Raw genomic sequence first — 23485 nt, 5'->3', positions numbered from 1 at the left:
GGGTCTAGATATTAAATTGCTAGACTAGTAATCGAGAGATCTGAAGAAAAATCCAGAGAATTTCAATTCAAATCCTATCTTGAAATCATGATAATTATGCTATCTTCACTTATATTGCCACTAAACTCTTGTTTTGTGTCTTTACTTGTCCCATTATTATTTCCCCTTGCCATGCATCATTATCCCTTTTATTCTTAAAAGCCGCCCTATTGTTTTTTGCACCTCCCGCTTCTCTGACCTTTGTACTTGCTCAGATGTTGTTACAGCTCGAACTGACGCCCTGAAGCGTTAACTATGTTTATCTCTCAATACGTATTCCCCGACCTGTTGGGTTTTTAACGGCCCTTTTTCGGTTTCCCCCTTTTCCAGCTTTTCAATTGCAATATTTTGCCTTCATTTTATAGGAGTATTTGAATATTCACTTTAAAATATCTGGATGCCACCTACGAGGCTTTTAGATTAGATTAGATTACATCCCCTACAGTATGGAAACATGCCCTTTGGCCCAAAAAGTCCACACCGACCTTCCGAAGAGTAACCCAACCAGGCCAATTCCCCCACCTTATATTTACCCCCGACCAAAGCACCTAACACTGTGGGTAATTGAGCATGGCCAATTCACCTGGGGGGCACATCTTTGGATTGTGGGAGGAAACCTGAGCTTCCATGTAGACGCTGGGAGAATGTGCAAACTCCACACAGCCAGTCACCAGCGTCCCTGTGCTGTGAGGCTGCAATGCTAACCACTGAGCCACCGGACTCCGTCCAAAGCTCTACATCTTTGTAAAAAAAAACAAATACATAAATGTTTTATTGATTATAACATTTTAGAAATTTAAAGTGGAGTAGCAAAATGAACTATTTGGGTGCACGTTCCAGCAACATTTGAAACAAAGTTAATGAAAGAATTGGAAAGAACTTAAAAATGTTAACACCATTCGGCCAGAGTTTTATCATCAATTGTTGGTAACTACCAAAATGTTCATATTCTCAAAAAGCGGAATATGTTGTGTTTTGTCGAAACATTAAAATGCTTAACATCGATGTTGTCTGGTCGTTGACAGTAAGTTGGTTGATCATAAAATGGAGCTGCTTTAACATTAAAACCAAAACCATGCAATGAAATTACAGTACGGGGAAGGGGAGGGGGGGGCGGGGGTCATACTACGAGATTCTCAGGATTCTACTAGAAGTGTTAACGGTCCAGCAACATATGTCATAGTGAAGTCAAAAGCTGTTGGAATCTAAATATATTTTAAACAAATGCTTCTTATCTTAAAACAATTTTGTCTGGCTGTGTATATGTTTAGTTTCCGCTACGTTTCACAGCTTCACCAGATTCAATTCGATTAGGAGATACAGGGTACTGTTACATTTCTTGACGTCGATTGCTTGTGCGTGCATTTCGTTTGGCTATCAGCTAGGAAAATATAATTGGCTATTGTTTCACTAAATTATTAACTAAGCCGCCGAACAAATGGGACTATGCAGACATGGGAGAGCAGCTGTTGCATCCTGACTGCGGCAGGTTGATGTTTGTGGAATGCTTATGATCCGAGGCAGCTCTAGAAACTTAACAGTGGAATTGCTATTTTGGAGATAATGTGACACAGTGCAGGTGTTCCTAGCTTTGAGTCAGAGGGGCAGAGATCAAGTCCCACCTACTCCAGACCAGTAACAGATCTGCAAAGGCTGTTTTAAAAATAGATCGAGCTAGAGAAATTCTTGTTGAAAACATTGTGTGTCACCAGACACGGGAAGAGATATTTGGACAGCTGAAGAAGTCGATATAACTCTTTGGTTAAGTAAGAGTTTCCAGCTGGTCAATGATCAGAGAAAGACGATCTTGACGATGAACCCGATTGGTATAGGGTCCGGGAGGCCCTAACATTTATCAACAGGAAGAATTGCAATCTATGTGGATGAGAACCAGGACCCTGAGTTGTATGGTCAAACTGATAGTGGCACCATGGTAGAGGAAATCATTCAAGAGAGTGAGGAAGTGAAAAGAAATATGATAGAGGATACTAAAATTAAGGGTTGAATGCTGTTTTCTGCAACCACAAGATTATGTTGTCCATAGAGTTTCAGGATTAAAGACATTTCATCAAGAGCCAAGAATAGCTTGAAGAGTGAGTGGCAGAATTCAGTTGTCATTGTCTCACTTAGAATAAGTGGAACTAGGAATAATGCTCTGCTGTGTGCGTTTGAGGGGGTTAGGGTCCAACTTAAAAAGCAGAACCTCAGGTGGAAAAAGCGTTTTAGGATCCAATTTGCTCGGAGGTAATACTACACACTTCTGGAGAAGGTTGGGGCTTGAATCTGGGTCTCCTGACTCGGAAGTAAAGACATTACCAGTGGTTCACAAGAACCTTCCTCAGAAAGAGTGCTGTCTAGATTGTTACTTAAGACAGGTGTCAACTGACATACAGATAGCAGGTTAAGAGGATAAATGCGTGGCTGAAGGAGTGGTGTAGGACACGGGTGCTGTGCTTCGGGGAAAACAAGTTTGCTTCACTGGGCTAGATTCTCTTAATTGCGCTAGAACTAGTGTATTGGCAGATTCAATGACTGAAGCAACAGAAAGGTTTCGATAAAATAAAAGGATTCAAGAAAGGGAAATAGCAACAAATGAATTGTCAAGATCGGGGTCATATTCTGGGGAAAGGTAAGCGGTGGGTCAGGAAGGACCAGTGAGAGTGCCAGGAGAATCATACAAAAATGCCAACGGTAGCGGCATTGCATCTAAAGGTGGGAAGCATTCGCAACAAGTGAAATCAATTAATAGCAGAGACAGAATCAATCGGTTTAAACTAATCCCCATCACAGAGGCACAGCTGTAAAGTGACAAAGGTTGGAAACTACATGTTCCACTGCTCTTAATTTTCTCAAGAAATTAAGGGTAACCTTGATAATAATGGATGAGAAATTTACATTGATAGGAAATAGTCGTACGTAAGATAAAACAAGGAGGACAATCAGTGAGGATAGAGTTAAGAGACAGATAATTTCGATGAGGGTTATTCACAGTTATTCACCCCTAATAGTGCAGGGTAAACACTGCGAAATTAGAGACATTCCCAGAAAGGTTCATATATTAATCACGAGGGTCTTTTCTCTTAATGTATATTGTACAAACTATATTTGCAATAGCGGCGTGGCAGATGAGTTCCTGGAATGTAAATAAGATTGTGTTCGAATCTAATATATCCAGGAACAAACACGGGAACAGAATGTAGGCCTAGTATAGCGTGTAGTTTAGTCCCTTCATCTAAGGAAGAACGTCATTACTGTAGAAAGAATGCAACAGAATTCCATGAGATTGCTTCTTGTGATGAGAGAGGCTGGCCTGTGACTGAGAAAGCTCGGCCCATATTTCCATCAGTTTAGAAAACTGAGTGACGATTTGACTGAAACATTCACAATTCTGAGACTTTTGAAGGATAAATGCTGAGAAAATGCTTTCCAGTTGTGGAATCCAGAACTCAGAGCTCCAGCCTAAGAATAAAGCGCCAACCACGTTGCAATAAAACGAGGACATTGTTTTTTTTTATTTGAAAGGTTCAAATCATTAGAATTTTCTATCCAAGAAGCCCTGGGTGATCAGTCATTGAGTATTTTCATAGGCATGAGTTGGATATATTTTGTGGTGTATGCATGTGGACATGGGGATAATGCCGGGAGGTGGAGTTTAGTTAGCAGATCAACCGTACTACCACAAAACTTAGAACGGGCGAAGGCCATTGGGCCCCTCGAGTCTTCCTCACTATCCAATAAGACCATGGTTATGATGTGGCGTCAACTCCTGACTACCTTCGATTTCCCTGCTAGTCAGGAATCCGCCTATCTCCGTCTTAAAAATATATATTCAGTGGCTGCCTGTTCAATGGCAGAATGACCCAACGCAGTGACTATGCTATGCTCTTAAAAACTCATGATTCGTGGACATTGAAATTGTAGTCAACATAACGGATCAATCGCAGGCTCAGTATTCAAGGTGACTGAGCAGGCTTGCGCTGAGCTGTTACCTGGTGTAGACATCTAACCGAGAAGGGAAGTTGTCAAAACAACACCGCAGTAGATAAAATAAAATAAACTCCAAATAATTTATCCTTAAATCCGGATTATATGGAAACGCAAAGAAATGTTCTCAAGTGAGCTATTTAGTTACAAATTATCTTAACATACTTCAACTCCAGGCTGTTCCAGCGTCTATTGTGAACTTCAATAACTTGACCGATTAAGTTATATTTCAATTAATATTAATTTCAGGGCACACTTCGAAACACTTCAACATTCGAAAATTATTTCAACATTCAAAATATCTACAAACTGTTTAATGGATCAATCAGCGCTGTATGATCTTGACTGGAATTTATTTTATTTTTAATACAGTTTTTTGAACACAGAAGGCTAAAGAGGAGACAGATGTGCTTTTTGTTTACCTCTGTGTTGGGTGGCATGTTGGAGAATTTGTCTCAATTTCTCATAATCTGCGGCCCGGGATTATTGACTCATACCAGCTCTCCAGATGGTCCCATGCATTCAGTACAAAGGAACGTCAGCGTGGATAATTCCCCATTCAGAAAGAGCACTTTAGCCATTGTCCCTCTGACAGCAGCGATTGGCTGCTGAGTGTGGGAAACGCAAAGAAACTCGGACTCACGCTTCTCCCTGTCCTCTCGGAGCCATAAATACCGGAGATGTTGGTCAGAACCGCAACAAACAGAAGCTTTTAGGCTCCACTCCACAAGAGTTCACGGAGTGCCTGGAAGAATATCACTATCGTTTGGAGAGAGAATTTGGAAACGGAATCTCTTAAACTAACAACATAAGGTAAAATTATATTTAGAATATGTTGGATTAGCTTTGGCAGTCTATTTATTTTTTAAAACCATGATGTTTATATTGTGTTACATGGATATTTGGGAGTTTTCCTGAATCACTAAAATGTTCGCTCTTTTTCAGTAAATTCTAGGCGACAGGGAGAAGAGGTCGACAGGAGCATGCATCTCTGGTCTGCAGTCTTGGACTGGAAACACATTCAGAAACCAAGACAGATTCAAGCCTTTGCGCGGTAGCCGGCTGGTAATGAGAGGCGATTGTCTAAAACGCTTAAAAAGCAACAGCTGGATCCCGGGTAAGGCACCGTGTCCCTTACAAGCAACATTTGATTAAAAAAAACCCTTTACAATTCTTTCCTGTTCCCCAATCAGAGTGTATCACTAATTTTGTTGTTCTTCTTCTTTTAACTCATAGCCATGAGATTCGTATTGGAGAATCCAGCGGGTTCGACTCAAAGAAAATGATTTTCATTCTGAATTTATTAAATGGCTTCCCTCCAAGACGGGACACGGTCTGTGTACTTTCCATTCAGGTAAAGCGAGCCGGGCCTGGGGTTCAGCTCAACAGCGCCGTACATCGGGACAACCCGGCAGAGCTACAAAATAACGAGTGGATATTTTACAGACAGAAGGAAAGGCCCTGACGATAAATTACACAGACAAAACCAGAGATGTACTCTGGCGAAAAACAGTATTCCAAAGTGGAAGCAGTGTGATTAAAACCTTCATATTGAAGGAGATTGTCAGTTTGTTAAATGAATATTTCTGATATTTACCTGTACATCATATGGGAGCTGTGTATTGCAATATTTGTACAATATTTAATAACTTCTCTGTATATTCACAGTGAATGTCTATAGTAGTTGGAATAGCGACAAAAAGTATGTAGGAGGAATTTCTCCGTTTTGATTATTGTTGAAGTGCGTTGGAGATTGCAAGAAATCTGTCTCTTTACGTACAAGTTTGTATTTTGATAGAAAAAAAGGATACCCAGTAAACTGGGCAATGTATTTTACAATGTGAGAACAAACAGACCTGGTACTCCAGATACTTTAAACAGAAATGTCCACGTGATCAGTTTTATAAGTTAGTCAGAGGGGTTTCACTTAATCTCTCCATTCGTGGGAGCAGATCTTAAAGTTTAGCTCTGAGTACCACCCGTGATTACGTGGTGGTGATAATAAACGGATTCACAGGAACCCTCTAATAATTACAGTCAGGTTTCTTCATGTTGAAGAATGGGTAGTTTACTACGAGCATTAAGCAGTTACTCATCAATATAATGTCATATACATGTCCAATGTTTCACAATGCTGTTGAGTTTCTCAATGCATGTTCTTAATGAAATGTCCAGCGGCTTGAATAATAACCATGCGTTTGGTAGAACTTTCTCCAGGTACTCTGTCATGGATGGGAAGTTGATTTGTCTTCTTGTTGAAGATTATTTGTACTTTTGTGAAAGGCTGAATAAATAATGATTCTGTAAATGAGTTCAATTTGTGGAATGCAGTGTGTAAAATACATGGACCACGCCAGAAGGAAATCGATAATGAAGAAGGCATTGACATTTCAGATAGCAGTTCTAGCTCTCTGGAATATCCAAGAGACAGAAACGGTTTATCTTCGTCTTGGGTTGTTTGCACGAAAACGTTCAATATTTTAAAGTGTCGGATAGAACCACAAGAACGGCGCATTCTCCGCCTTCCTAGAACGAGCATGGGTTGACCTGTGAGGGAATATTACACTCGGCATCAACGTGGAGTGGTGAGGACATGTTTCCCCAGGATGTCCTGGCCCTAACGTTCTGACAAGCGTGTGACTTCCAACGCATTGCACTGCAATCTCAATGATTTACACCCAGAGCGAATCTTGAGCTGCTCCCGGGAGACGTGGCTCCAATGCAGATGGGAATTTTATTCATTGCCGGAGGTAAAAACTCAGCTTTCCAGCCGCGGGATGAAACGAGCCAGTTCATTTCAGGCAAGCGTGGGGAGCTCATTTACACAGCACGCTCACTAAAATGCAATTTTACATTTCTCTTCCCAATTATATTCTGTACAATCAATAGGGAACTTTAGACTCCAGGCTGCATACAAAGTGGTCAGCGGATGAGATAGTCAATTTGCTGGGGTTGTAGTGAACAGGGGATTTTAGTTCCTTTCTATGGAATCATTAAGATCCATGATGAAGAACTGGTAGAGGCAGCGTGAGGAGTCCAAGGTAAGGAGGCTGTCCCGGGTAAAGGGAGGGAGGGAGGCAAGAGCAAAAATTCCGGAGTAGGGAAGCTGGCAGAGGGAGAGGAGGAATCCCGAATGGAAAAACAGGAAGATTAGGGTAGTGGGGTTAGCCAAGGGAGGGACTGCGTGTATTTCTTTATTACTTTATTTTTCTACTTCATACTAAGAAGGTCTGTAATGTGTAACTTCTAATTTTGTTTCTTTATTTTTCTGCGTTGCACCTAAGATTTTGCACCCAGGTGCCTTTGTACCTCAGATGGCGCCGGAAATGACGACATTTTACACATTCACTATACTCCTGTGCCCATGTATTTGGATGCATGTGACAATAAAACGTAATTCTAAATCTTAGGAGTTGAGCTTCCTGTGAATGGGTGAGAGAGGGGATTTCCAGGTAGGGATGGTAGGACAGAGATGGTCCTAAAGGTCAGTTTTGTCTGGGGCGTGAACTGAACGGACTGGATAGCAACAGGAGCATTGACAATGGGGGGAGGGGGTGGAAATGGGAAGCAGTGCAATGTCAAACCCAGGGTAATATTCGGCTACTGCTGATCTCGTGCCAGGTCATAGAAATACATACACAGGTGGTGAAGATAATGGGAGGTGCCAGGGCTGGCATGGGATAATGATGGATATCCTGTAAGAGGGGAGAGAAGTCATGTGGCACTTGGTGATTATAGGGTCAAGTGTAAAGGGAACCGCTCAAGAATAATAAACGTGAGAGCAATGATCATTCTGGACGTGTCAAGGATGAATGGGTGACGTTGGTAAAAGGGCAGGGAAAGGAGAAAAGGTGGTGGAGCATGTTTCAAATTTAACGCGCACCATTTTGTGAGCCTCAACGCTGTGAAATTAGTCTGCAATCCTAGCTCCCATGCGACTTCCATCTGCACTCGCACATTTACATTGCTTGATGCCTTTAGTGTGCCAGCTTGCAGTGAGAATTAAATGTCACTTATCCTTATGTTCCTCTGCCCCTGTGCTCGCATAGGCTTCCCATATTAAGTGCCCCTCAGTCAGTTCACTATGCAGCACCAGGTCTTCCCCAGGATAGAGCACCTACCCAGGGGCTGATGTTTTGCTCGATGAGAATTGAGGATTATATCTGCAATAAATGTCATTGGTTGCGAATCCTATCAGATCAAATGGTTCAGTCGCAGTGACAGATAGAGGCAATGAGGAATTGACAGGAGCAAAGGGGTGTGATGGAAGGTGGTTATAGGAAGGGAGAAAAGCTGCACATACCATCATATAGATGAGTTAACTCCAGGAAAGGTAAGAGAGATAGGCAGGTAGTGCAGGAGCCTTCTGTGGCTATCCCCATTTCAAACAAGTATGCTGTTTTAGGGGGTAATGGATTCTCATGGGAATGTAGCATGAATAGTCAAGTTTCTGGTATCAAAACAGGCTCTAACGTAATGAGGGGTACATCAGGTTCCAAGCAATCAATTGTGTAAGGGGAGTCACTAATCAGAGGCACAGACAGGCAGTGGACCAGCAGTGGAAAATCCGAATGGTGTGTTACCTCTCTGGTGCCAGGATCAAGGATGTCACAGAGAAGGTGCAGAATATTCTCAAAGGGGAGAGGGACCAGCAGGCGGTCACTCTACACATTGGAACCAATGACATAGGAAGGGAAAAGGATGAGATTCTGAAGGGAGAAAGTTAGCCAGGAATTTTAAAAAGAGGTTCTCGATGGTAGTAATATCTGGATTACTCCCGGTGCTGTGTGCTAGTGAGGGAAGGAATAGGAGGATAGAGCAGATGAATGTGTGGCTGAGGAGTCGGTGTATGGAAGAAGGATTCACATTTTTGAACCATTGGAATCTCTTCTGGGGTGCAAGTGACTTGTACGAGAAGGACGATTGCACCTGAATTGGAAGGGGACTAATATACTGGCAGTGAATTTGCTAAAGCTGCTCGGGAGGTTTTAAACTAGTAAGGTGGTTGGGTGGGGGTGGGGGGTGGCTGGGACCTTGGGAGATAGTGAGGAAAGAGATCAAAATGAAATTGATACAGTTGAGAAAGGAAAAGAGTCAAACAATCAGGGCAGGCAGGGACAAAGCAGAGATCAAGGTAGGACTGATAAATTAAACTACATTTTATTTCAATGCAAGAGGCCTAACAGGGATGGCAGATGAACGCAGGGCATGGTTAGGAACATGGGACTGAGATATCATAGCAATTGCAGAAACATGGCTCAGGGATGGGCAGTGGGCTGTGAATGGAATTATATTTGCCAACTGTCTGCCTCTCTTCCGAGGTTATACTGCTGTCTGGGTGGCCTTGGAGAGGGAGCACACGGTGTCTATCCATGCTCTCGATGTCTTTAGAGAGAGGTGGGCACCATGGGGGAATACAGTGTTTTATTTCTCCCTCCAACTCCATTTTGCTTTAACCACTTCCCTCTCTCCCGACCTCCCCTTACTTCTGATGGCTTGCAATGCACATAATGGGCTTTACTTGTAAATATTTATTTGGCTACAATGGTGATTGCTGATGGTGATTAGTAGTTAAAAAAGGAAATAAACACACATAAAGACACAGTCATTTTGGTGGTGAGGAAGGACAGGCAGCTTAATATTCCAGGATATAAATGCTACAGGAAGGATAGAAAGGGAGGCAAGAGAGGAGGGTGATAGCGTTTTTGATAAAGGATAGCATTTCAGCTATACTTAGGGGGGATATTCCTGGGAGTACATCCAGGGAAGTTATTTGAGTGGAATTGAGAAATAAAAAAGGGATGACCGCTTTATTGGGATTGCATTATCCAGCCCCGAATGGTCAGCAGGAAATTGAGAAACAAATTTGTAAGGAGATTTCAGTTATCTGTAAGAATAATAAGGTGGTTATGGTAGAGGATTTTAAATTTCCAAATATAGTGTTAAGGGTTCAGATGGAGAGGAACTTCTTAAGTGTTTACAAGAAAATTTTCTGATTCAGTATTGTGGATGCAACTACTAGAGAAGGTGCAAAACCTGACCTACTCTTGGGAAATAAGTCAGGGCAGGTGACTGAGGTGTCAGGACAGGTGAGGGAGCACTTTGCGGCCAGTGACTATAATTCTATCAGTTTTAAAATAGTGATAGAAAAGGACAGACCAGATCTAAACATTGAATTTCTAAATTGGAGGAAGGTTAATTTTGATGGTATCAGGCAAAACATTACAGATATACTTTAAAAACTGCCAGAGGAAGCGGTGGAGGCTAGTACAATTGCAACATTTTAAAGGAAGCTAGATGGTATATGAATAGGAAGGGTTTGGAGGGATATGGGCTGTGTGCTGGCACATGGGACTTAGATTGGGTTGGGATATTTGGTTGGCATGGACAAAGGTTTTGTTTCCATGCTGTACATCTCTATGACTCTATGTTGGAGGCAGATGTTCTCAAGCAAAGGGATGGCTAAAAATGGTAAGCCTTTAGAAATTAGATAACAAGAGTCCAGAGAAAGTATACTCCTGTCAGGGTGAAAGGAAAGGCTGGTAGGTATAGGAAATGCTGGATATCGAAGCAAATTGAGGGTGTGGTTAAGAAAAAGAAGGAAGCATATGTCAGATGTAGACAACAGAGATCAAGAGAATCCTTAGAAGAGTATAAAGGCAGTAGGAGTATACTTAAGAGAGAAATCAGGAGGCAAAAAGGGCACATGAGATTGTTTTGGCAAATAGAGTTAAGGAGAATCCAAAGGGTTTTTACAAATACATTCAGGACAAAAAGGTAACTAGGAGAGAAAAGGGCCCCTCAAAGATCATCAGGAAGGCCTTTGTGTGGAGCTGCAGGAGATGGGGAAATTCTAAACAAGTATTTTGCATCAGTGTTGACTGCGGAGAAGGACATGGAAGATATAGAACGTAGGGAATTGGATGGTGACATTTGAAAAATGTCCATATTACAGAGGAGAAAGTGCTAGATGTCTTGAAATGCATAAAAGTAGATAAATCCCAAGGACCTGATCACATGTTCTCTAGAACTCTGTGAGAAGCTAGGGAAGTGATTGCCAGGCCCCTTGCTGAGATATTCGTATCATCGAGAGTCACAGGCAAGGTGTCAGAAGACTGGAGATTGGCTAACGTGATGCCACTTTTTAAGAAGGGTGGTAAGGACAAGCCAGGGAACTAGAGACTGGTGAGTCTGACATCAGTGGTGGGCAAATTCTTGCAGGGAATCCTGAGGGACAGGACTTGCTTATATTTGGAAAGGCAACGACTGTTTAGGGATAGTCAACATGGCTTTGTACATGGAAAATCATGTCTCATGAACTGGATTGAGTTTTTTGAAGAAGTAAAAAAGAGGATTGATGAGGGTAATGTGGTGGTCATGATCTATATCGACTTCAGGAAGGTGTTTGACAAGGTTCCCCATGGGAGACTGGTTAACAAGGTTAGATCTCATGAAATACAGGGGGAACGAACCATTTGGATACAGAACTGGCTCAAAGGTAGAAGAGAGAGGGTGGTGGTGCAGGGTTGGTTTTCAGACTGGAGGCCTGTGACCAGTGGAGTGCCACAAGGATCAGTGCTGGGTCCACTACTTTTGTCATTTATAGAAATGATTTGGATGTGTACATAGGTGGTATAGTTAATACGTTTGTAGGTGTAGTGGACAGCAAAGAAGGTTACCTCAGATTAGAATGGGATCTTGATCAGATGGGCCAATGGACTGAGAAGTGGCAGATGGAGTTCAATTTAGGCAAACGTGAAGTGCTGCATTTTGGAAAAGCAAATCTTAGCAGGACTTATACATTTAATAGTAAGGTCCTGTGGAGAGTTGCTGAATAAAGAAACCTTGGAGTGCAGGTTCATAGCTCCCTGAAAGTAGAATCACAGGTAGATAAGATGGTAAAGAAGGTGTTTGGTATGGTGTCCTTTATTGGTTAGAGCATTGAGTATAGCAGTTGGGAGATCGATCATGTTGCAGCTGTACAGGACATTGATTAGGCTACTTTGGAATATTTCATGCAATTCTGGTCTCCTTCCCATCGGAAGGATGTTATGAAACCTGAAAGGGTTCAGAAAATAATTACGAGGATGTTTCCAGAGTTGGAGGATTTGAGCTACAGGGAGTGCCTAAACAGGCTGGGGCTGTTTTCCCTGGAGCATCGGAGGCTGAGGGGTGACCTTGTATACGTTTATAAATCATGAAGGGTATGGATAGGATAAAGAGACAAGTCTTTTCCCTCTGGTCGGGGAGTCCAGAACTAGTGGGCATAGATTTAGGGTGAGAGGCGAAAGATATGAAAGAGACATAAGGGGCAAATTTTTCACACATTCCATGTGTATGGAATGAGCTACCAGAAGAAGTGATGGAGGCCAGTACAAGTGCGACATTTAAAAGGCATCTGGATGAGTATATGAACAGGAAGGGTTTGGAGGGATATGGGCTGGGTGCTGGCAAGTGGGACTAGATTAGGCTGGGATATCTGGTCAGTATAGTCGAGTTAGAGGGAAGAGTCTGTTTCCACTGTACACCTCTTTCACTCTCTAACTGCCGGCCAATCAACCATCGGCAAACTCTATCAAGCGGCAGCGCCACCGGGAGACTGTGGCTGCAGCTTGTATTACACTCAATGGATGTCGAGGATCATCTCTGGAATCGGCGGAAAGAAATGGGGATGGTTCCAATCAGGATTTCCTCCCGAACCTCCCTCGATGGTGGCACTGGGTTCCTTTGAGTGTAGGAGACCCTGAGTTCTCAAATTAACAGAACACAGTTGTGGTTCTCCCTGCATGCTGCGTTTCCCAATCGCCATTGGCTAACACCATTGTATTTTGCTCTTTTCCTGCAGAACAGAAGCTCAACCAGTTGATAACCATAGGAAAAAAGTAAACGTGATTGACAGATTAGAAATAGCAAATCTACTTGTATCGTAAGGGAGACCAAAACACAGGGTTTTAAGAATAAGGTGGTCCCTTATAAATCTAAGTAAAAAGATTTCAGACAATAATCATTTACCCAGGACACGCTTGGAAAAGTGAGATTGACATCGCAAGGGGTAGTGATGGCAAAATGTTAGATAAACACACAAGGAATGGAACAGTTAGGTATTTGTTCTTGACCGGAGGAGACTTGATGGGCCGAAGGGCGTTTGTTTCGTGCTGGGAGATCGCTATGACTCTACGTCTAGGATGTTACTTTGATAGAGTTAAAGGAAAGCGGCTGGGGATGGTGTGGGGGTAGGGTAGGGTTTCGGAAGAATAAACATTATATATAGAATATAGGACAGTTCCTGTAAATTTCTCTGTTGGACATTTTGTCTGGCGAATTTCAAAGCGATTGAACAGCGTCTTCACCTTTTACTTTTAAAGGAATTGGAGAAAACAAATCTCATGAAGTTTATCACGTTGCGAATACACAGCGACCAGGACCTTAATATTCGCAAAGTTAAGGAAAGTATGTTGCGGAAGCCTGGACTTAGGAGATTTGGATTTTGGGATATCATATTGTAGCTGTACAGGAGATTGATGAGGCCACTTTTAGAATTCTGATCTCCCTGCTATGGGACAGATGTTGTGAAACTTGAAAAGGCTTCAGAAAAAAACACACTAGCAAGGATGTTGCTGGGATTGGAGGGTTTGAGTTATAGAGAGAGGTTGGGGTAGTTTTCGCTGGGGCGTCGGAGGCTGAGGGCTTTATCAACCTTATACAGGTTTATGAAATCATGAGGGGCATAGCTAGGGTGAATAGCCAAGGTCTTTTCTCACGGTAGAGGATTCCAAAACTAGAGGGCATAGGTTTAGGGTGAAAGGGGAAAGACTTAAAAGGGACCGAAGAGGAAACTTTCTCATATGGAGGATGGTGCGCGTATGGAACGAATTACCACAGGAAGCGGTAGAAGCTGGTACAATTACCGTATTCACAGGATGTTGCTGGCTAAATCACCATTTGTTAGCCATCCCTAATTACCCATGGAACAGTTAAGAATCAGCCATCTTGCTGTGGCTCTGGAGTCACTGATCACTATTCAAAAGCTGCTGAAAGGTATGCCGCCAGTTCGCGGCAAAAAAAAACCCCGAAATTTACAATCAGAACTGATGCAGAGTCACCAGACTGGAAACATTAACTCTGCTTTCTCCCCACAGGTGCTGCCAGACCTGCTGAGTTTTCGCCAGCAATTTCTGGGTGTTTTTTTTTGTTTGACGTCACCCGCAGTTCTTTGTTTTCTTTTCTCGTTAGTTCGTGGTACTGCCCGTCACTAACTCGTCGTGTTGTGATGAGTTCAAACCCCGCTCACCCCTTCTGTTTTCTGCCATTCAATACTCACCCATTTCCGGTAACAGATCAAAGCACTGTTTCCAGGAAGCATCCAATGAACTCTCACTGGGACGTGGGTTTGCCTCCAGTCTTGTCTTTGGGGCAATGCTTATTTAGCTCCCATACCAAAATCAGAGAATCAAAGAATCCCTGCACTGTGGAAACAGGCCATTTGGCCCAACAAGTCCATACTGACCCTCCGAAAGTAACCCACCCAGACCCATTCTCCTACCCAATTACTCTACATTTCTCATGACTGCTGCACCTCACCTCTGCATCCCTGAACACTGTGGGCAATTTAGCACGGCCAGTTCACCTAGCCTGCACGTCTTTGGATTGTGGGAGGAAACCAAAGCACCCGGAAGAAACCCGCACAGACACTGGGAGAACGTGCAAACTCCACACAGACAGTCAGTCGCTTGAGGATGGAATCGAATCCCGGGTCCCTGGCACTGTGAGGCAGCAGTGTTACCACTGAACGGCCGTGCTTTATTTAAAAATGATTGCAGTTCTTGATAAATATTAATTTTGCAGTCACATGCCCATCAGCATCTGGGCTATAATTGGATTATGAAGAGGAGAAGGCTTTCACTAACCTGTCATGCATCGAGTGAAAATGGAGCCTGAGACCTTTCTGCACTCAGTGACGGACTATGATACATTACGGATATCATGAGTAAGACCCTTAAGGGAATACTGTGAGACACAGCACGGTTGTTTGTTGGTTGCCATGTCTATATCTTGGAGTGACTGACAGCAACGACTTCAATAATCCATCATTTTCAGTCAGTCACCTATATTTTTAAAAATTGCAACACACGCCGCTGCTTAAATTCTCAAATAGAGCGGCCGATTTTGGGGGAGCTGAAAATGCACTTTTTTCACTTACAACGACACTTGCAGACCTCGCTCCAAACTCATATCCTCCACGACTTCACGGCATGTGTTCCTCCCTTAAATACTTTATTATATTCCGCTTTCAAATATCATCTAGAACCAAATGTTACTGTTGTGGTCTTTCGCCAAACGTTCGTTGGAAAGTTCAAATAAACTGTTTACTTTGTTAGCGTTCTCAAAGAAACAAAGCGGCGGTCCCAGGCCCTCTATTTCTCTCCTCATTGCATGCCAGCTGCTTCTTATTCAGTTACTCAGCCAACCCTGGGACTCGCATTGTAAAAAGAAAGTGGGACTCGCAGTCCTGCAGGCGACAATATTTTTCTTTGGGTTTGAGCTTGCCTGGGTTATGTCGGTCACCGTACACACATTTTGACGTCGCACTCATTTGCTCTGAATCTTGCACGAGTGTTAAACGATTAACGTGAAAGGCACTACATAAGTGCAACTTGTTACTTCTTTTACGATACCATAAAACTTTCCTTTCTAGTATTTATCTGGACCAGGAGGTTGTACCTCTGCGATCATCGCAACAGCGCATTCTGAGAGCATGGATGTTTTAGACTCCAAACTCGTTCAGATTTACCCCTGCACTCTTCCCGTTTTACTGAGGTGCTAACCCTACAGTGGGAAAGCGGAGCTGGCTTGGGGATGTGAAAACTGAAATTGTCCACTCCCGAAAATTTCAATTTAAACTTGCTTGGGTTGTTCAGAGGCCTATTGTCCTTTCACGCGCTATCTCCAAATGCCACACGACTTGATGAAATATATTTTTTTTTCTGTTGATTAAATTAACCAAGCAACTCTCTAACATGACCCTGCACACTTTCTCTCATCCCCATCCCTCTCTCTCTCTCTCTCTGAACAATAGGGTAATCCATTGTCAGCTTGCCGCGCACACACAAGTTGCTTTCTTTATAATCTCTTCATGTGACAGAAATTCTCCTGCCCAACAGAAAGCTCTCTGTGTGCGTTTACTGACGCAGACAGAGCTTCCGTCCTTGTTCTTCACATGGAAGTAAATTGGCTTCATATCTACCGGAAAGCCAATGCTCTAATATTTAGGTTATTGCCAAATCGTTTCAAAAGAATCCAGGGATCCAGCGGAGATTTGAGTTATGACTGGCATCAGCTTGAAAGAGAAGCTGGGTAGAATCATGTTTGTCATTCTGTCCATATCTATCTATCTAACTAGCTATCCATTCTTCCATTTATAGATGTATCTGTCTGTCTGTCTGTCTATCTTTCAACTGGAATACTAACGCCCACTCCAATGCCTTTTTTGTCGCATTATATTCACTTCATTCACTTCGAATATCAATGCTGTACAACTGCACCTAATTGGACAAAATGGCGTTAAATATTTCTCAATCAACTAATTCGGAAAAATTGGGAGACAATATTATTCAACATTTAGAAAGAATAGGGTTAAGCAAGAGCACTCCTCTTATGAGTTTGCTAGTGGAATGCCGTGTCTAGCTCTTTTGAATTTGTTGAGACAACATGGATTTTAGCAAGGTTGTTGGCAATAATAGACATGGCAGAACCCCATGGGATTCATGGCAAGAGACAAGATAGATCTAAAATTTGCTCAGTGACGGGATGCAAAAGGTTAATGCTGATGGGTGTTTTGTCTCTGGCAATTACTTTCAGTAGGGTTCCGCAGGGTTCAGGGTCAGGACTAATCAATTTCATGATAAATGCGAACGAATAAATGTAAACATGCGGGGCAAGGGTGATGAAGGAGATTAAGAGGTTAAAATTATTGCAGAATATATAATATTTGGCGATGAGATTGGTGGTGAGGAAGAAAGTTGTAGATTACAGGGAGAGATTAACGGTTTGGTCAGATGGGCAATAAAATACTTATTAAATTAAATATGAAATTAAATTTAGCCTGCTGAAGTAAATTAATTCCACCTCCTGGATACCTTCTAAATTACATTAAATCAAATTCTGAACATGCTTTCCATGCTTTTATAGTTTTTGTGATACAGTGATAGTGTCACCCCTCTTAAAACAGCAAGCTCGGAGTTCAAGTCCCACCTGGCCTGGAGATGTGGCATAATATTTCCAAACAGGTTGCTTAAAACAAAAGAAGGCATCCTTCATTTGAAAGGGTAGGCGTAGATCAGACGCGCAAGGAAACTGTGCTAGAACTGTGTAAGACATTAGTTATGTCGCAATTAGAGTGCCTATGAGAAGTTTTGGTTGTGATATTACGGATGGATGTAATCACATTGCAAGAGCACACATGAGGTTTCCCAGGATGTTGGCAGAAATGGAGAAATCAGCTATGAATAAAGATCGGTTAGACTGTGGCTATTCACTTTGGAACAGAGAAGGCTGAATAAAGATTTAATTGATGTATAGAAAATTATGAGGGGGCAGACAGAGTGGATAGGAGAGGCCAATTTTTCTCCCTTATCGAGGTGGTGAATAATAGGGAGAAAATAATTATAAAAAAGAAATGAGAGTTGATGAAAATGCTGATGAGGTGGTCAAGGAACTCGATGCATGAAAGGATGCTCAAACCCTCAATGCTTTCAAAAATAGACCAAAAACTGAAAGTGAGTTTAAGCTGGATCACTGCTTTTTTTCTATTTCTGCACAGATACAATAGGTTGAATACTGGCTCCCTGTGCCATAATTTTCTATCATTCTAATTTCTCAATTTCGAGTCGAACAGTGTGGCACTGGAAAAGCAGAGCAGGTCAGGCAACATCCGAGGAGCAGGTGAGTCGACATTTTGGGCATAAGCCCTTCATCAGGAATGCTGCCTGACCTGCTCTGCTTTTCCAGCGCCAAACTTTTCGACTCTGACTCTCCAATATCTGCAGTCCTCACTTTCTCCTAATTTCTCAATTTGCCAGTTATGGGGGAAAAAATCTAGCACAAGATCAAACTCTGTCTTCAAAGAGTTAGTTTTGAAGAATTTCAAAGGATTCAATCCCCTGTCATTGAAACGTCAAAATTAGAAACAAAGGTAGACCATTCGGCCCTTCGAGTCTGCTCCACCATGCAATATGATCATGACAGATCAACCAACTCAGTACCCTGTTCCCACTGCTTTTCCATACCCTTTGATCCCTTTAACCCTAAGAGCTATAACTAACTCGTTGAAAACATTCAATAGTTGGCCCCAATCGCTTTCTGTGGCAGAGAATTCCACAAACTCACCACTCTCTGGGTGAAGAAATTAGGCTGTCTCCGGGATTAGATTGAGCAGATCACTTCATAGTACCTGTATTTAATATGACAAATACTGTCCTTCTCAATGGGTTTATAATTTTCTCTTAAATGATTCACTGTTCATTGAACAAGCTACTGAACAAAGTAAAGCTGAATTATTCGCCTATACTTGTTGCATGGCTACCATTGGTAACAAATGGAATTTGGTCAATTCACAAAGGGCATAGATTTATTAGTACTTTGTTTTTTTTCAGCGCTAATGACTTGAAGCGTGCTGAAGAAATTGGATTCGCTAAACTGGAATTTTCTGTTATTTTCCGCTTGTGTCAGCAACTCTTTCCTTCTGTCTTAAAAACCAAAGCACATTGAACGTTGTCGATCATCGCTGTGCATTAGTTCATCGAAATTAGGGAGTCGTGCATTACAAATCTAATTGTTGGACATTAAGAAGTGCTAGCTATTTAGAAACTGATGCACAGTTACTGAATGACCTGAAGTGCAAATATGTTAAATATACACAGTATCTTATTTTTAGTTTCTTGTCTAGTTTCTTGATTGTCTATTAATCAAACTAGTACCTTTCATTTACTCATTTAACATAAGCCAATGTATGATCACCCCTCATAGATCTTTGCAGCCATGCACTGTTTGCAATTCGTTTAGCTATTCCTCTTTTTATTATTCATCCCATCGCTGGCTGGGTCAGCATTTATTGCTCATCGCGAGTTGCCCTTGAGAAGGTGCTGAGAAGCTGCCTTCTTGAACCGCTGCAGTCCACGTGCTGTGGATTGACCTTAGAGAGGGAATTCCAGAGTTTTCGCCCTGCGATGGTGAAGGAACGGCGATGGTTCAAAGTCAGGTTAGTGAGTGACTTGGAGGGAACCTTCTATATGGAAGTAGTCGTGGTTTGATTGCGATTTGCTTTTGCCAATTGCTTACTCATTTGAATACTAATCCCCTTTCGCTAAAGGAAAACATTAGCTGGCTTCACAGACAGAAATTTAGAAATACCATTGGTACGACAATACTACATTTTTGATCCCAGACACCGGCATAAGAACTGTAACAAAAACAAAAAGTGCTGGCGAAACCCAGCAGGTCTGGCAGCACCTGTGGAGGAAAAACAAAGTTAATGTTTCAAGTCTCGTATGACTCTTCTTTAGAGTTTTATTCAGACTTCCAGAATCCACAGTATTTTGCTTTTATTAACGGATAGATCTGTGTTCCACAGATAAAGGAGACAGGGAGAAAATTAAAACAAATTTACGAACATTCAGGTCGTATTGCCTTTCGTGAATTATAGTGAACACAAGTCTGAAAAATCGGATTATCTAAATAACGTAAATAACTCGCCAATATTAGCTTCGTTTTAATCGATTTTATTCACGGTTGCATGTATATAATACAAGGCATCGTGTACATTCAATCGGGATATATATTCTGACATTGCAACTTATAATTGGATAACAGCAACTTCTGCAATTTTTTTTTCCCAAGTCTATAACTTGCGTTTGTATCGCTCTCTTGAGACAGATGAAAGCAAGCCACCAAGTAATTTATAGGGAACAAAAGCGGGCTCTCAGTTTGTACAGAGGGCGATAATTCAAAGATTTAGCGTGTTCCAGAGATGTGAGAAGGCGATCTTTCTCATGAACTAAATAGTGGATAAAATTTCAGCAAAAGATTCCAAGGTCGCCCAGCATTTAGTTCACCCTGAACAAGAAATCAGGAAAATTGCTGGAATCCTACCAGAGACACCACGGAACTAGGAAAAGTTTTGTTTTAATGATACAGCTTTGCCAATGATGGGCCTATTGGAAATTATGATTGAAGGAGTCTCAACATACTGTGGAATAGTCAGCATGTTGACTGAATACCAATGGCTTCATTGAATAGACGTGAAAGCATGTATTAATCACTGAGCAATAGCCGGAAATTATGGTGAATAGAGATCAGTTATGAGATTCTCCAAGCTAGTGCTAAGGACAGAAACGGAGGCGCTCATGCCTTGATTTCACTGGAACAGCTAGGAATGGAACCAGGAGAGTACAGTGCTGTAACGTTTGAGGCGGTTAACTGCGGAAAGGGTGACATTAGGTGCTCAGACTATATGTGGCCAGTCAGGTTAGGTAAATGCCATGCTTCCGTTCTTTGTCTAACGGATGTGGGACCTGGGCGGCGAGGTAAGAGCCCACTCTCGACCTGGCGACAGTGAAGACATGAAAGGCAATTAGAAGAGGGGCATGCGACCAGTAGAGGGCGATGGTGAGAGAGTGCAGGGAAATCCATCTCTGTGAGAGGATCAAAGAGTTGAAAGGCTGTGTATATGGTGAAGGAAATCGTGTAGTCACTGACTCATGAGTATTCTGGCAACACTCAGGGACCCGCCCGCCTAACCTCGTTACAAACTGACCCCCAAAAATTGCAGCGTCTCTTCACCATGAAGAAGTAAAAACGATCCCTTTCCAGGATCTGCGAGCACGTTTTTATTAATCACATTGATGACGATTATTGGAACGAGAAGTCTGACTAACCAACCGATAGCGCAAAATCAGGACATTCTTTATACAATGGCGCGCCCCGTAAATCGGGGGAATACGCTTTCTTCAATGTGAAGCAACCCTCACTACAGTTCCACTTTTACCACAGTTATCGCTGACACTGGAGAATGATTCTCCTACATCGTCTTCACCACCATCTGCAAACGGGGCAGAGTGTCCCACCCGTTCAGGCTGTGCGTTTTACCAGGGTCTCCAAAGGGATGCCTGGCTACACTGAGCTGCCCGCTCGCTGCCGGTCTGACAGGGAGCAGAGGACAGAAGACAGACAGGATAAGTCACGGAGGTCTTGGCCGGACACGGTGGCTGTCTTCTTTGGAAGCGTGTCACCAACTTCTTCTGAATGTCGCTCTTGTCTTCTTGAGCAGAGAAAAAGCGCAGAGCCTCTTGCAAACATCGAGAGTATCCTTCGTTATAGTCACGCTCCGGAGTGTTGGCCGGGCCGCTTGCTACAAAACAGGGGAAAATATTGAGAAAACACTGAGAGTCACTTAGACTACCTGGAACTGAGTGGATGGAAAGCAAGAAACGACAGGGATGACGAGCCTTACCTCTGAGCTGTTGGCTGTGGTACTTCAGGTAATTCACGGTCATTTTTAGGATGTCAGCCTTCTCCAGCTTCATATTGGGGTCCTCCGTTTGAAATTCCCTTCCCAGTAAAGTCTTCAGCTGGTTGATGCTGCTGTTAATCCGATCACGGCGCCTTTTCTCTATCGTGATCTTCATTATCTGAAAATAGAGCGGATTAAGTAAGTTTTTTTTTGATCTGGCTATAAGCGTTGAACGTCCTCAGTGCCGACGTTTATATTCACCGCATTCTTTTATGCTCACTTTGCTTTTCTGCTTGGCAGTGAATTTTTCCTCCGAGTATTCCTGGTTGATAACGTCGGCAGTTCTGGTCGGAGCCATGCCTGACAATTCAAAGAGACCAAAACGGGCTTTGCGCTTTTTGTAATACGGCAGGCGGGAATCCTCCTCTATTTATACCGCTGCATTTACATGAAAAAAGCGTGAGTCGGTGTTTCATGAGGTTTCCCACACTCTCTGGCCAACGAACGCTTTCAGAAGGACAATAGCCGCATCGTTGCCTTGTAAATGCCAAACTAATGATGGGCTTTGACATTGCTTTTGCGTGGGAATCTCTGAGGACCATCTGGACAGTCCGTGTGACAGAGCAAACCCGGGGGCAATTAGTCACGTTCAGAGTTATGAGAATCTGAGAAAGGTGATTTCATGTTCCCTGACACGGAGTCATATTACGTTGCAAAACGCCACTTTGGCATCGATCTCATTCTAAAGCAGAGATCGGTGGGCACCAGAATTAATATCGTGAGATAGAGTTTATGACCAAAGGAAGGTCATCTCCACGAGATGGACTGGCTTAATTACGCATTCTGCAAACGGAATTTAAATGTATTTGTCTAACTTCCTCCTGCAGGATAGTAAAGGACGTACGGCCGATGTGAAATAAACTGGGGAATGCACTGAATTTTGATCGTAATATAATCGCCAAATAGCTCTACCTAAATGCTAATTTCCTGAGGTGTTTATTGTTTTCTTGTACCTTTCATTATAGTTTATTTTAGGTAGTTCTACAGGATAGTTCAGCAGAACTCCGTCCTTTAAGATCGTATGTTCAAATCCCACTCCAAAGATTTGAGCACAAACCCCTCGCATGAATTCTTCGGTAGTACTGAGGGAGTGCCGCACTGTTGGAGGTGCTATCTGTGAGGTGAAACCAGGTCCCACCAGCGCTCTTAGGTGGCTGTAAAAAAAATCCCAAAACAATCCTTCAAAGAAAAACAAAGAGACTGTTCCTGGTGTTCAGGCCAATAGTTATCTCTCAATCAACATATCGACAAGTAGATTAACGTTTTATTTTCATAATACTGTCTGTGGGAGTTTGCTGTGCACAAATTAGCACTCCAGAAGTGCTTCAACCTTTGTAAAGGGACGTCGTGGTGCTACATAAATGCAAGGCGTTCTTTTTTCCACCCTGTTTTGATAACGTTAGGTACAGGATATTCTAATTACTATACTATTACAGGGTGGAATTCCGCTCTGTGGAGCCGCGTGTTTCGGTAACAGTAACAGATGTGTCAGTATAATGACTTGTCTTCCAGATGTTTAACAGGTGACACTCTTGCGAGCTAAACGAGTCAGAGAAGCTTGCTCGTGGCAGCAGCTCAAGCAGGGACAGCTGTTTCTAACTTAAGCTTGTGTATTGTGCTTTGCGCTGGGCCATTGACCCGTCACCTCTCAAAGCTGACACGTGGGAAACTTTCAACAACAATTAACTGTCGCCTGAGGAAAGAAAACGTGAATCCTGGCATCCTCCTCGCTTGTGACTTCCATTGACTTTGTTTTTGCATCAGGGTTAGCAGCTGATATTGACCATTTATTAAGCTTCATTTATCAGTAACTCAATCAATATGATGCACTCTCAAAAAAACCAAGAAATGTACTGATGATCAGATATAGTCCGTGCATATACATTTCACGCCGTA

At 42.5% G+C, this 23485-nt stretch overlaps 1 protein-coding gene and 1 long non-coding RNA gene across 2 annotated transcripts; one reads left to right on the top strand and one right to left on the bottom strand.

Moving 5' to 3' along the window:
* Positions 1-4697: 4697 nt before the first annotated feature.
* Positions 4698-6334, top strand: LOC140487828 (uncharacterized). The gene is made up of 3 exons (XR_011962948.1): positions 4698-4836; positions 4969-5140; positions 5260-6334. It is a non-coding gene; the product is annotated as an uncharacterized lncRNA (long non-coding RNA).
* A 13449-nt stretch (positions 6335-19783) lies between these two features.
* LOC140487827 (transcription factor HES-5-like) lies at positions 19784-21942 on the bottom strand. Its single transcript, XM_072587120.1, has 3 exons — positions 21810-21942; positions 21530-21707; positions 19784-21427 (listed from the first exon to the last, which is right to left on the bottom strand). Exons 1-3 carry the CDS (start codon positions 21885-21887, stop codon positions 21162-21164), a joined length of 522 nt encoding a protein of 173 aa, XP_072443221.1. The 5' UTR covers positions 21888-21942; the 3' UTR covers positions 19784-21161.
* Positions 21943-23485: the final 1543 nt, after the last annotated feature.

Source organism: Chiloscyllium punctatum, chromosome 17 (genome assembly GCF_047496795.1).
Source record: "Chiloscyllium punctatum isolate Juve2018m chromosome 17, sChiPun1.3, whole genome shotgun sequence".
Classification (NCBI taxonomy): Eukaryota; Metazoa; Chordata; class Chondrichthyes; order Orectolobiformes; family Hemiscylliidae; genus Chiloscyllium; species Chiloscyllium punctatum.
This window is presented reverse-complemented; position numbering and strand designations above follow the sequence as displayed.